The 13,004-nt window shown below is 36.0% G+C and overlaps 1 protein-coding gene across 4 annotated transcripts in view; it reads left to right on the forward strand.

Annotated features, from left to right (window-relative positions):
• The window catches only part of hth (Meis homeobox homothorax), a 232,104-nt gene that overhangs the window by 166,136 nt on the left and 52,964 nt on the right, over nucleotides 1-13,004 (forward strand). For all 4 annotated transcript variants that reach the window (XM_023174510.2, XM_023174512.2, XM_074179586.1 and 1 more), the window contains one exon: nucleotides 4,307-4,414. In XM_023174510.2, the coding sequence (XP_023030278.2) occupies nucleotides 4,307-4,414 (108 nt within the window). The remainder of the gene's footprint in view (nucleotides 1-4,306; nucleotides 4,415-13,004) is intronic.

The following is a 13,004-nucleotide window of genomic DNA, read 5'->3' on the forward strand; positions in this document are numbered from 1 at the left end:
CACATGTGACCTATTGTACATCCTCCTGAGGAGTTTTCCTCCTAGGTCATCGTCCATCCTGTCCTTTCCAGGAAGGAGGACAGGTCCACTAGCTCCATATTATGGAGGTGTTTCCTTAATTGACGGTGGCCAGTCAGAAATCCTATTGTTGAGCGTAAATTTTTCCAGGTGATCGCCAGATATTTCTTCGGCGCCAGCTTGCCACAGTTGCCCAAGGTGATTCTGGCAAGATTGCATCCTTCAATTCGATCCCATCTCTTTGAGGATTGAGCATGGGTGTAACATTTGGCTGGTTCCGCAACTATCGAAGTCATCAGGCCGTAGACTGGGTCCTAAAATTCTTAGTCCAGCCGCTTCCTTGGCTAAAGAGTCGGCAATGCGATCACCTTTACTCCTGTCGTGCCTTTTAACCCACCTCAGGATAATGTTTTTATTTACCGGCATGTAAGTATACAAATATGTCTGGTATCAAGGGGGTCTGACTTTTATGACTTGGACTCATCTTCGACGAATGTACTACCGAAAGCACATATTCGAACACATCCGCCAAGCGGAAATAAACGACAGTGACAACGCGTTTCTCTGTACGCGACCGGTAATCGATGATAAACAGATGACGGTTCGATACTCCACCACGGCCTGCTGCAACGAAGGGAGCCCTAACTCCTGGACGACGTCAGATGATGTCCCACTTTCATTACGAGCCATGTGTAGGGATTACTATTAGCCCTTTGGTCGCTAACACAATATTACGTTGGTTTATACTCGACAATTTACCTTTACGACGGGAGTCCCGGCTTCCAAATTGTCTTTAGGGATGAAATACCAAGGGTAGGAAGCGTTGTTTGGAGTTCTTTGGTGATTATCCATGAGTCCGGGTAGCCGATATTAAATAGAGCTCGGATGGAGTGTTTACGGTATGGGAGAGGGGTAATTGTATTGTTTCGGGGCCCCAATAACAGTTTTCTGGACAATTACAGACTGTACAGTGTCAGCTCCTGCTGCCAGTAGCAGTTACTATTGAAACTCTTCCAGGTTAAAATGGTTACTTTTTCTGTGAAACATTGTTCAGCGTTTGAAATCCCTGTAGAAAAAATCACTCAAAGAAAACTCCATTTGTTAATTATCCATTATCCCATCAATATCCGTTTTTTATTCGAGCACCTTTTTTCATTTTCGTTGCAACACCAAAACTGTTTCTATCCAGAAAAAAAACACAGTTTATTCAATATAGAATTATAGCTCGTGCTATCCAAAATCTCCACTTCTATTTAAGTACCCTGTGACAATTTTCAACATAATTCTCGCAGAATTTTTTTGAATCTGTCAAATAAAGAGATTTTTAGCACTAATATCTACTTGAATCTAACTTGGTAGGTATTTCTGTTCTGACTTAGAAAACCCCACAAGAAAAAACTCTAACGGAGTCATTGCACTCAAAATCATTCAAAACTATTGCAGTCTTTATTGAAGACAGTTGGAATATCATAAACAATTAGCAAAACTTCAACTAACACAAGAAAGATGCAATAGATTACGTGACATTTTTGTTGAGTTTTCTACTATTTAAGACAATATCGTCGAAGACCTTCCACCAGGTGGATACTATACACATTACTTACATATTATCTTTCAAAACTTCCTTCCTGATTCTGTGATAACTTTCTTTCAAAGTAATGAAAGAAATATAGAAACAATAATAAAAAATAGTCATCAGCAGCAGTGTTCTGTGACTTTGCTAAAGCCTTTGACTGTGTAGATCATGGAATACTGCTAAAAATACTATATCACTATGGCATCCGTGGAATTACTCACAAATAGTTCCAAAATTATCTCACAGAAAGAAGTCATATTGTGAAAACCTCATAATACATAAACGCTTTAGCATGTATCGATATGGAAGAAAAATTTACTCTATTCTCCGATGACACAGCTTTGCAGCTTTGTCAATAAGACCTAATTTTCTTTGAGCAATAAAGCATATTATTATTATTATTAAACAGATCCACCACATTCGAAAGAAACAGTGTATAGATTTTTTGATCAATGAATGCTCCAGCACTGGTATTTATTCAGGCTGAAACAAGCTAGGTCACGAAGTTAATAAAAAACTTTGATAACTAGTGTCAAATGTTTTTCATGTCCATCTTTGAACTTGGATTATAAAAATTACCCTGAAAACCCGTATAAAAAAACCGTATTGATGTCGTCAGTGGATCATAGCAAGGTCTTTGAGTACCTTATCTTACGAAATTTCAACTCTCATATGTTCAAATTGAGTTCAACTGATGGGCTTCATATGTATTCGATTATATAAACCGTTCCAACTTGCAAGTTTTGCAGAGGGTATCAAGGATATGTTTTAGAGCCGCTCCTCTTCATCATCTACGTCAATATCCTTAGCCACATCCTACATCTCACTTCGATAAATTACAGCTCAAATTTATTTTGATTCTATCTTCTTCTGAAGCTGATTGATTCTCGTAATTATATACTTTTCCGAAATGTTTGAAAGTAAATAAGTACTTTATTTATATCTCTAGAAATATCAGTTTTTATACCTTAGTTATTTCATTTGTACACTTAGTGTAACGATCTTTGAAACCGTATATTGTTCATAATATTTCAATCTACAGTTTTTGTCATTCATTTTCAATCATATGTACGTGGGTCAATATTTTTTCCATCTACCATCTACTTTTCAATATTGAACATTATTGCATTATATTAGATTTTCTCTCTAAATCCTCTCCCAAAACCTCGATTCGATTATGAAATATTAATACAAACTGATGATTCTGTATAATGTTTCCATTATTCGATGAGATCACCATGAGAATCCATTCCACAAAAAAATACTGATAAACGTGACATCAAGAAAAAATTACTGCTCGTAGCTGAACATTAGCACATAATCCCACTCTCTTGCTTGGATGTAATTGTAAACAAGATTGGCGTATCGAATTCATCCACGAGGTGATATCATCATCTCTATGATAAATTATATAACAGCTTCACAGTTGTAAAAAACAAAATTATAAATGGAAGTGTCGTTTTGGACTATTTGAGCGCTCAGATACCGTTGTTATTCAAATTTTAGGTTATGGCAAATACTTTACTGCAGGAAGGAACATAAATTTGGTATCCTGAAGATAATACCATTCTCATAATTTTTTTTGCGATATACAATGCTATTGGGTCATCAATATATGGCGCAATGAAACACACATAGCATCATTTTCTCATAGCTCTTGATATATCTTGCACTCGGTATATTGAAGTGAGATAACTATACAAACGTAAGTCGATGTCCAAATTCAGCAACTGATGTATCACTATTGTTCAACAGTTTACTTTGTTTATTGTACAGTTTCTACGATTTGAAATATTCTGTTTGACACAAATGATGGTTTTGACAACTGAAAAACGGCGGGAACTTCGAATTTTGAAGGGAATTTTATATCGTAGTAAACTAGTGAAACCGAAAACTAAAAAAGATTATTCTAACTGAACAATGATGTTCATTGTCGTACTGATATTTTTTGACGTTTTTATAAACAAAAAATAACTTCACAAACCTTATCGGGTAGTTGGAATTGACATATAAGGAATATTTCTAGAAATATCGATATTGATGTGTTTGAATTCAGGAAATTATTAAATGTTCCGCCATTTTGTAGTAGGTGAAGTTATTGATTTCATATTCTAGGGTTGTGAAGTATTCGTCAGAAGCTTCGAAATGATGTGTCACCAGACTCTCCTTTCAATTTAATTTTTTTATCAGATGGCGCCAAGTCGCCATCTTGAAAGTTTCATCTGTCAATTTCACTTCAAAATGAAGTATTCATGCATTAATTTTATTATCACAAATTTCAATTTTTTGAGTTGACACATTCAAAAAATAAAAGCATGTGGGGAGACATTAAAGAAATGTCCTATACTACCATACAAAAATTTTTTTTTTTTCAATATTGTTGAAATATTGGCTTGTTTCCTTCTACACATTATCCCACTTCTGAATTGGTTCGTATCCCACTCCTGATTCTATCCCACTCTGCAGAAAACCGCTGAATGAATTCATTATTCCTGATAATGAGAAGAAAATGTGTTTCTTACCCTAAAAATCGATAAACAATTACCGAATTGTGCATGTTGAAGCAGAAGGGGTGACCGGCAACCCCGTCTAACGAAGTGCTTTTACCAGAGGTAGCATGTGGCCTTGTAGAATGTTGTATATATTGGGATTATTAGCGGTAATGGCCGTCGTCCGTCTCTTTCGGCGTAGTATATTGTTTTTCCATTACAGGGAAGTGGTGTCCGCGACGAGAGTGGTCATCGCCTACCGACGCCCGGGCAGCGACCGACGCTGCGCGGAGAGGCGTCCTCTATTCCTCCGTCTTCCTCGGCAGCCCTGGTGAGTAACTGGATGTTCGCTACCGATAGACTGCATGCGAATTAGTTTTCTGAGGATTATTTGACAGGTTAACTTTTGCCTTGATCCTGTCACCGACGTTACCGATCGTTAAATACAATTTTACCGTGTTTATTTCAATATTGGTACCCAAACCAATGCAAAAACAATGTAATTGTTGATATTTTATAATAATAAATATGTATATAACGTTCACGAACAAACACTTACAAGACATGTTAAAATAATAATAATAATGTTTATTTTCCAGAAATTGTACAAAAAATAAATGACAAACTCAAAACTTTGAAAGTAAACATGAAGATCAATGAAGCCTCATATGTGATATTTACATCTGAGATAGTGATTTGTTCGATAACGTCGTGTCTTCTTTGTTTCATTGATTTTCAAAAGTCTGGACAACGTTTATCATTGTCACCGTGGAGCTGTTTTCAAGTAGACAACTCTCTTGTTGTTTATCACTTCAAAAAAACTTCGATATATCAGGTAGAATGTTGACATAACAAAAATCTTCAATATTTCTGATAGAAACTTGAAGCACCAAAGATATCTAAAGTTTTTCTCACTTTATTACATTCAAAACTGTTCGTTTTCATTAACCTCAAAAAAAACTTCCATATGAACTTCATTTAATTTTCTTTTTTTTTGTACAACCATCTATAGACCTGCCAAAATTTAAAATTCAAAAGTGTAGTTATGTTGATTTTGAAAACTCGCTGGAAATTATATTGCAATGGCCATATCCAATAAATGTTATCAGTCATATAGATAAGATCTATGTAGATTGCGACATACACTATTTTGAAGAAAGTTGAGTTTTTGAAAAGCTGCCCTGATATTCTGAAATATTCATTCCATGAGATGGCGAGCTTTTGAACGATCAATATGAGGCTACTGTCATATGTCAAGTAATATCATTATTCTTTCACTTTCAATACCACTTTATAATAACCTTGTATTATATCTGGTATTGCACAGACAGATAGATGCCTGTGTTTGTTATATCTAGAGACAAGTCAATCCTCAATCAATATCATCAGTCACTAGTCGCTAAAATAAATCTGTAAATATCATATTTGTCAATTCATTTCGATTCGTAGTGTGGAATGATTTTCTAATTTACTAATATTTCGCAATCAGTATATCCAGAAATTGTATCGTTTTTGAAAATACATTAGATCTTTGAGATGAATAAAGTTCTATCGAAATTATAAAAGCTCTGAGCTATCAACCAATGTCCTTCCGATTATTACCTCAATTGCAGGTTCCAGCAGTCTTTCTGTATGCTTTTTGAGTTGTTGAATATTCAAAAATGAACTAAAATTAGCGAGACATTCGACAGATGTGTCGACAACCTCATGCACAAACAATAATATAGGTAATCGATTCATCTTTAATTTTTTCCTACATTTTAAGCATTCTGAAAATGGAAATATAACAACTAGGTCCAATTAGGTCCAATTATGTTGAAAAAGAGATATTTCCGAATAAGTTATGAATGATTCGGCTTACAATAATATATTTTTGAGTACATGAGAACTTCTGCCGGTAATTTCAAACATAAACCGGGCATAAAACCGGGATTAATTTTATTCAAAATGAATAACAAATCCGACTGAAAGTTAGTTTTTGTTCGAAACTAGGAATAATTGTCACTTGTCATCATTATTTGGCAGAAAAAAAGTCACTACAATCCTATCTCAAGCTGCAAATCGGTTTATATCGAGTAGTTTCGCTGTAAACAATGAACAATTTTCTCGTACCATTAAAAGGTCCTTCTATGACCACAGACCTTCATCTATAAACACCCGCTTCATACGAAGGTTCCTCCACAAAAAGCAACCCTTCCTTTACATCCCATTTCGCTCACGTAACATTCCGAGTACATTCATCGGGATCTCTTCCTTTTGCAGACAAACACACAGCCGACCAAGTAAAAACCAAGAACAAACAATCCTTTATATCCGTCCCAAACAATAACACAGCAAAGAACGTAGTCGGGTTGCCTCCGGTAGTCGTAGCGTGCTCTGATCGGGTCGTCTTTCTCCTTTGTTCGAGCTCCGCGCACCACACACGCGCTCCCCACCCTACGTCGAGGAGAGGGGGGCACGTCGTCATGGTAACGACCGCATAACCGCCTCGCAGCCATGGCGCGGCTATGCGCACGCGTCAAGTCGTGCTAGTGGCGCGTAGCGGCGACATGGCGAACTTGTTGGGAGGCGCACAGCGCGGTTACCTCCTTTTCGCGGTCGAATTGCCGCGCAATGCGTTCTTGTGAGATATGCCGAGAATTTTCTGTATGCAAGTCCTTGGGGAATTCGCAACACGCGCGATTTTTGATTTGCGTATGCGGCACGAGAAAAAAAGAGTGTGGCGTGGAGAAATTTATAGCGACATTCTCGATTATTATCGACTCAGCTGCATCCTAAAAATCTAATCTCAGAAATGCTACAAAATCATCAGTTGTACAATTCAGACAGATGTACAGGTGTGATTTATTCATCCCTGAGTTTTTTATGTGAACTCTGAGGAATGTAAATCAATTCATATACATATCTGAATATTTAATGGCTTTCTGAAAGTCAATATTCGAGTTTTCAGACATTTTCACATTTCACGATTATTTCGATGCTAAGATCAATGAATATATCTACTCATATGCTATCTTGTCACCTGTCTGGAGTTGTTAGGTTAGGTTAGGTTAGGTTGGGTTTATATTTCCAAAACTGATAGTCCAGAGTCTGTAGAGAATATGAGAGAGATTATTTTAAGAAAACACTTACGCGAAAACTAAAAGAGTAAATAAACTACTTCTCGAGTTTGATCCAAATATTAACGAAAGCAAAATCTCATGAACTAGACACTATCCTTTCTCTCAAGTAACTTCTCACATGAGTGAAAGCGCGACGAAGACCCCTTTCTATGATTACCACAAAAGACTCTGAACTTTTACAATTGATAACGGCCGTTTTCTTGAATGAAGCTGCTTCTGTCAAATTAGTTGTCATTGCCATATCACCATGGACGGATATTATAGTATTCAGCAACACAAATAATAAAATTCTTTTATCAAAATGGGTGTTCTGTTCAGACAACGTACCGCGCGCTTTTTTTCATTTCACCAATTTTGCGTCGTGACTTGGGTCTGCACCCGTTTACAAAATTCAACTGACCATGGAACTGAAGGTAAACGACCATAGACAACGACGTGTCTGTAAGACTTCAAGTAGGTCGTTTTTGGTATAGTTATCTTCAAAACACAAATTAATATCCATTGAAAAACTTTGTATTTCATCTTTCCTCGACTTTTTATTCGGTACGTTGATGAGCGGTCGCGAATGATAGGAAGCGTTGTCAAGAATTATTACACTATTCGCATCTAAATTTGGGATCCATGTGTTTTCAATCCATTTCTCAAAAATATTAGCTTACATGTTCTTATGATAGTCAACATTTCAGTCCTCAAGTTTGTTTCCAGATAATTTGAAAGAATAGGAAACCCATCCTTTACTTCCCCCACAATGCACAATGATTGGTCGCGATCCTTTGTTTGAAGGCATGTAAGGCGTACACATTCTCGAACTATCAGTCCACCCTTTCGTAAATGTGTCGTAGGTGCCACCCTTTCGTAAATATGTACAGTTGAGAAAGGAATTTCGGTCAAATCTGATGTTTCTTGCAATAGTTTGTTTCACTCGAAACCAAACTCGAGATGTAGATTCTTATATACATTGAAACATACTCTCTGTGTTTCAATATTCAAATGCATCGGAATCTTATTCTCTGATATCTCTTTTACGCATTGTTCCCCATCGCTATCGGAATCACTACACAAGAAAAAGTCTGCGTTGTTATCACACTCGGTATTACTATTAGTACCTGGCCAAGGACGCCACATTTTAAACAGATAACAAAATTTTAAGTAATTATAACTGCACCAATCTCGAATTTCAACACTCAAATCGCGATCAGTTCCTGAACTCAACATTGATGACACAACGGCGGTACTCATCGCTACATTCTGTTGGTCACCGTAACTTGACTTCAAATTTAATTTTATGACCCTTCAGCCAATCATAAAACTCGGTTAATAAAAATTCTCCAATACGAACCGCGAATGATTCAGTCCACGTGGACTAGTTTGCAGCGGTTTTATTTCTCTGTATTGGTTTTTTTTGGCATTTGAGAGCGCCGACACCTTTAAGTATGCACAATACCGGTTACTTCAACTTTAACTCCTCAGACGACAGAATAACTTCGACATTCAATTTGTGAACCTCATAACTCACCTGATCATTTTGGCCTGAGAATCTATATCAGCCCCCCGAAAAACCAGTATCAATATAAGTAATAGTCAAAGAAAACTCTTGCTAAAAAAGTCCTCAATTGTAAATTTCGTTTTCTTTCCACCATTATCGATTCAGTTTCTCCGGCCTGAATACCGTCGTGTACACAAGGACTTTTTAGCGGTTGCTGCAGTTGAGGTAGTGCTGTCGAGTTGATACATGGAAAGTAGAAATCATTCTAAATATGGAAATCATTCTCAATGGAAATCCTCAAATACTGAACTTCAAAGGTATGAAGCTGTTGAAGAGTTTTTTCATAGAAATAATTCACTTTACTTTTTATTAAGCTCGTCACAAACTTTATATTCTCGAAAGTCAAGCAATAACAAATATTCTACACAATCAATTGATATTTTGAGTGGGCTGTATCGTAAATAGTTGATTATGTCAACTGTCACCTACATTTAGAGAGAGAGAGAGATATGCGTTCAATGTCATAAGGAATACATCTTGTCGGCAAAGATTTTTCTGTTGAACTATGTAAAACTGTATAATGTTAATAAATTGTTAGCACATATACACATACATTTATACATGTACACAAATATATACATACTTGGACACATACTCAAATAGTATGTCTGTTAATTTGAAGTTTTACATGAGTAAAAATAAAAATTGAGTAAATGAATGACATTTTTAAAAAACAGTACGAAGAGAAAGAGAAAAAATACAAAGATAATGTTTAGAAATGATCCTCAAAAAATTCATCCAATGTATAGTAAGAATTCGGCAAGAATTCCCTTCAAATTTCAATAACACTTGTTTTCATTTTCAGTTCAATAAAACTGAAATCTCACTAGGTTGTACAGATTCGAGAAGACTCCTACTGAAATTTTTCACCAGGAACGATTTCTATTCCAAACACATCTGCGTCGTTTTTTTTTCACTTTAAATGCGATAAATTAACAAAAACGTGCTAGTTGAATTCGTGTTCAAAACCATGTCAGCCAAGCTCTTGCGTCACTGCGCTTTTCAAATTGTTTGATAACGGAAATGTATTTCCAGAACAAAATCAAACACCGAATATTAACAAGAATCCGCTTTTCTATCGCTTACAAAAATAAATGATCAAAGTACAACGAACAAGGATGCATTTCGTTAACTTTGAACGTTGGATAATTATAGAAACCTATATCCATATACAAGCAATAACTAACGTGCATCGGCAATGCACGACTGCAGATCAATAAGGAAACCATTTTGATGATAAAAAATCCTCCATTTCACGATTCGAGAGTTTTTATACGGAACGGGGTAATTTATTAGCGGTTTTATCACGAATCGAATTGTGGATTCGTGAACGGCGTGGCTAGAAGAGGTTAGAAGATTTTGTGAGAAAAATATAATATCTGGAACGTGTCCACTTCAATTCAAATGCAACACTATGTCATAAAATGGGGCCATAACAAAACTATTTACCTTTTCAAATACTTCAATAACCGCTAAAAAAAGTTTAATAATAACAATCGAAAAGTTTACTTGCCGCAAATAAAAACGATCCCTGATACTTTTGAATGACTGACCACTATTAAACCACTACCAATTAATCTACATTTGTACTCGTCAGTAAACAAGAAGACTTACCTCAATAACTGCAAAGCTCAACTTCAATAATAATGTACTTACCGTTAATAAACATTGTATTGGTCACAGTTCAAGAAAATACTTATCACAATCACTACTATAGCTTCTACACGGTTTTAAACTACATATCATTTATATTTCTCCCCCGATTTCAAAATATGAAAATTTGTTTTACGTTCCCTAATGAGGCGCATACATATATGTTTATGATAGTTCGCAATGTTCATAACTGTTTTTTATTTTGAAACTGACGACTACGAAATCATTCAAAGAGAAATATGTGTATTTTATCAGTTTTTTCAGATATACATGTATCCACTTTTGTGAATGATAACAGAATTTTCAATTCTTTAAAACTGAATGTCTATACGTTTGAAAAAATAAATAAATATAGATTGTCGGTAACACTTGATATATCTGCTGGGAGTACTTTTTTCCACCTATTGTAGGTAATATATGTTTGATATTACTATGAATAAAAAATGTAAAATGTTGAAAACACAATAATTCTATTCCTGTAATCCTGGTAGAGTGTCTGTGAAAATAAATATAGATATTTTCACTGCCTTCTGAATGATAGATATTCACTACAATTGAACATTATAATACAACTCAATATTCAAATCATAAATGGCTCGCCTCTTAACTCTTGGCTATAATATAATTATGGAATTTGCATAATCAATTTTGCTCATTGGAAGTTTTGCACCCATCCATTATTTGATGAAGCAGTCGCATCTATTTGGGCAACGTGAATAAAACATTTATAATTGGCTAGGTTGGTTTAGAGTTGAAACAATTATGACAATATACAACAATAATAATCGCTTAAAATCATCTTCTGGAACAGAAAATAACTCAAACATTGTGTGCTCGGAATTTGAGGAAGTCAACAAGGGTCGTTTTGCCTGTCGGTGCTTGATTCGTTCAATTTTTGTACAGTGAAGGGTCCTCAAATACTCGTCGCGTATACTATAGGTCAACCACTTCGGGACTTATCTTCCAGGCTATAATCTCCGCAACGAAAATTTGCAAAGTAATTGACTACGTAGAGAAAAATTGGCCATAAAATCGCTTCGCGACATAATATATTATCTGTTTAGGGTTTTCATGGCTTTTTTTCCGTACAGCACATTTTACCAGAAGCTGTATGAAGCTGAATAGAGTCAAAACATTAAAATCAAATTAACAGGGACAAACAAGTGCGGTTTTTCTCTCGGTGTGATAATAATAATCATAGTGATGGAAATTTGTGTATGTCAAATGACAAAAAAAGACTGGATAGTTCATTCAAAACAAAATTAATGTACAGACCCAAGGCTTTAGCAGATCTTTTTTATTGGATTATCTGATTTGCCTTTATAAAAACACTACAGTCCATATCTACAAAAGAAAATACCACAGAATTAATTTCCATGTTGTTTTGAATTATACCATTTCTAGGTCTTTAACTTCGCCATGTTAAATTGAGACGACAAACTGTCACAATCCACAGAACTGAATGCAAAGAAAGTATCGCCCCACAGAAAAAAGGCATGATTTAACGAGTTTCAATACAAAAAGTTCCAGATATCTTGTGAAACTTCCACTGCAAATTCGATTCACGAATGACCAACATTGAAAACTTCACCAAGCAACCACTTAATTTTGCCGCCTATAAAATGGTAATCCGAGTCAATTTTTCGCGAAAATCTCTACGAACGGCCCTGCGGATGCCAGCGTGCCTCTCTTCTGACGTAACGCATCCACAATAACACAAACCCAATACTCGTTTCTAATTTATCTTCAAGATCAAGTAATCTAAGAAACCCCTCCTTTTAAGGTAATAACAAGTGAAGCAATACGCTCTATTAGCCGTTTAATTTGCGCTAGGCGGCCGTTTGAGATTACAAAGTACTCGGCTCGTCGTGAGAAAATGCCTGAAAATGATGTAGGTGTAGAATGAGATCTGGGCAATTTAGCGGTGACCCTAGCAGGTGACCCGCTGCAAGAAGAAGACCGTCTTTGATTGGACCATCTATCACGCAGGCCGTGTAATTGGTTCTCATGACGGACACGGGGAATACGTGGGGACGCCGAAAGGTGATTGCTGGCCTGAAAACGAGGTTTTGGCGAAATTTCGCGACGGAAACTTTCTCCCGCCGCTTTACAGAGCTGTTATAACTAAAACCAAAGGAATGTCTAGCGCAGTAAATAAATTTTTGAAGTGATACTCCTTGACTTGGGGAGTAAACTGGTGAATGCGTGACGAGGGCGTTATGAAAACTGTGAGGCGAACGGAAGTTGAGAGGAAGGTATACGTTAGTGAAGATAGAAAGAGAGAGGGTTGCGTTTGGTATGTTACTGTAGGAGCAAGGAGCATATAGATGGAACTGAAGAAGTTTTACTTCAGTCTTGCGGTCTAAAGTACACTCGATTTTTTGATAAGCACATGTTTACTAGAATTAAATTGTATTAAAGATGAAGCTACATTCTAGGCAGTGGATTTAAATAATAAATCAGTTTTTCTTCTCATTTCAAGTCTAGTTTATTGGCTTACTCCTCGAAATCACATGAAAAGAGATTGGTTGGTTATCTACCATACTGATATGATTTTGGATATCTATAGTTGAAAAGAAGTTAGCTCCCAACGTCACATT

Source organism: Leptinotarsa decemlineata, unplaced genomic scaffold (genome assembly GCF_025532065.1).
Source record: "Leptinotarsa decemlineata unplaced genomic scaffold, Ldec_3_MD MMD2_tig00026282_RagTag_RagTag, whole genome shotgun sequence".
NCBI lineage: Eukaryota > Metazoa > Arthropoda > Insecta > Coleoptera > Chrysomelidae > Leptinotarsa > Leptinotarsa decemlineata.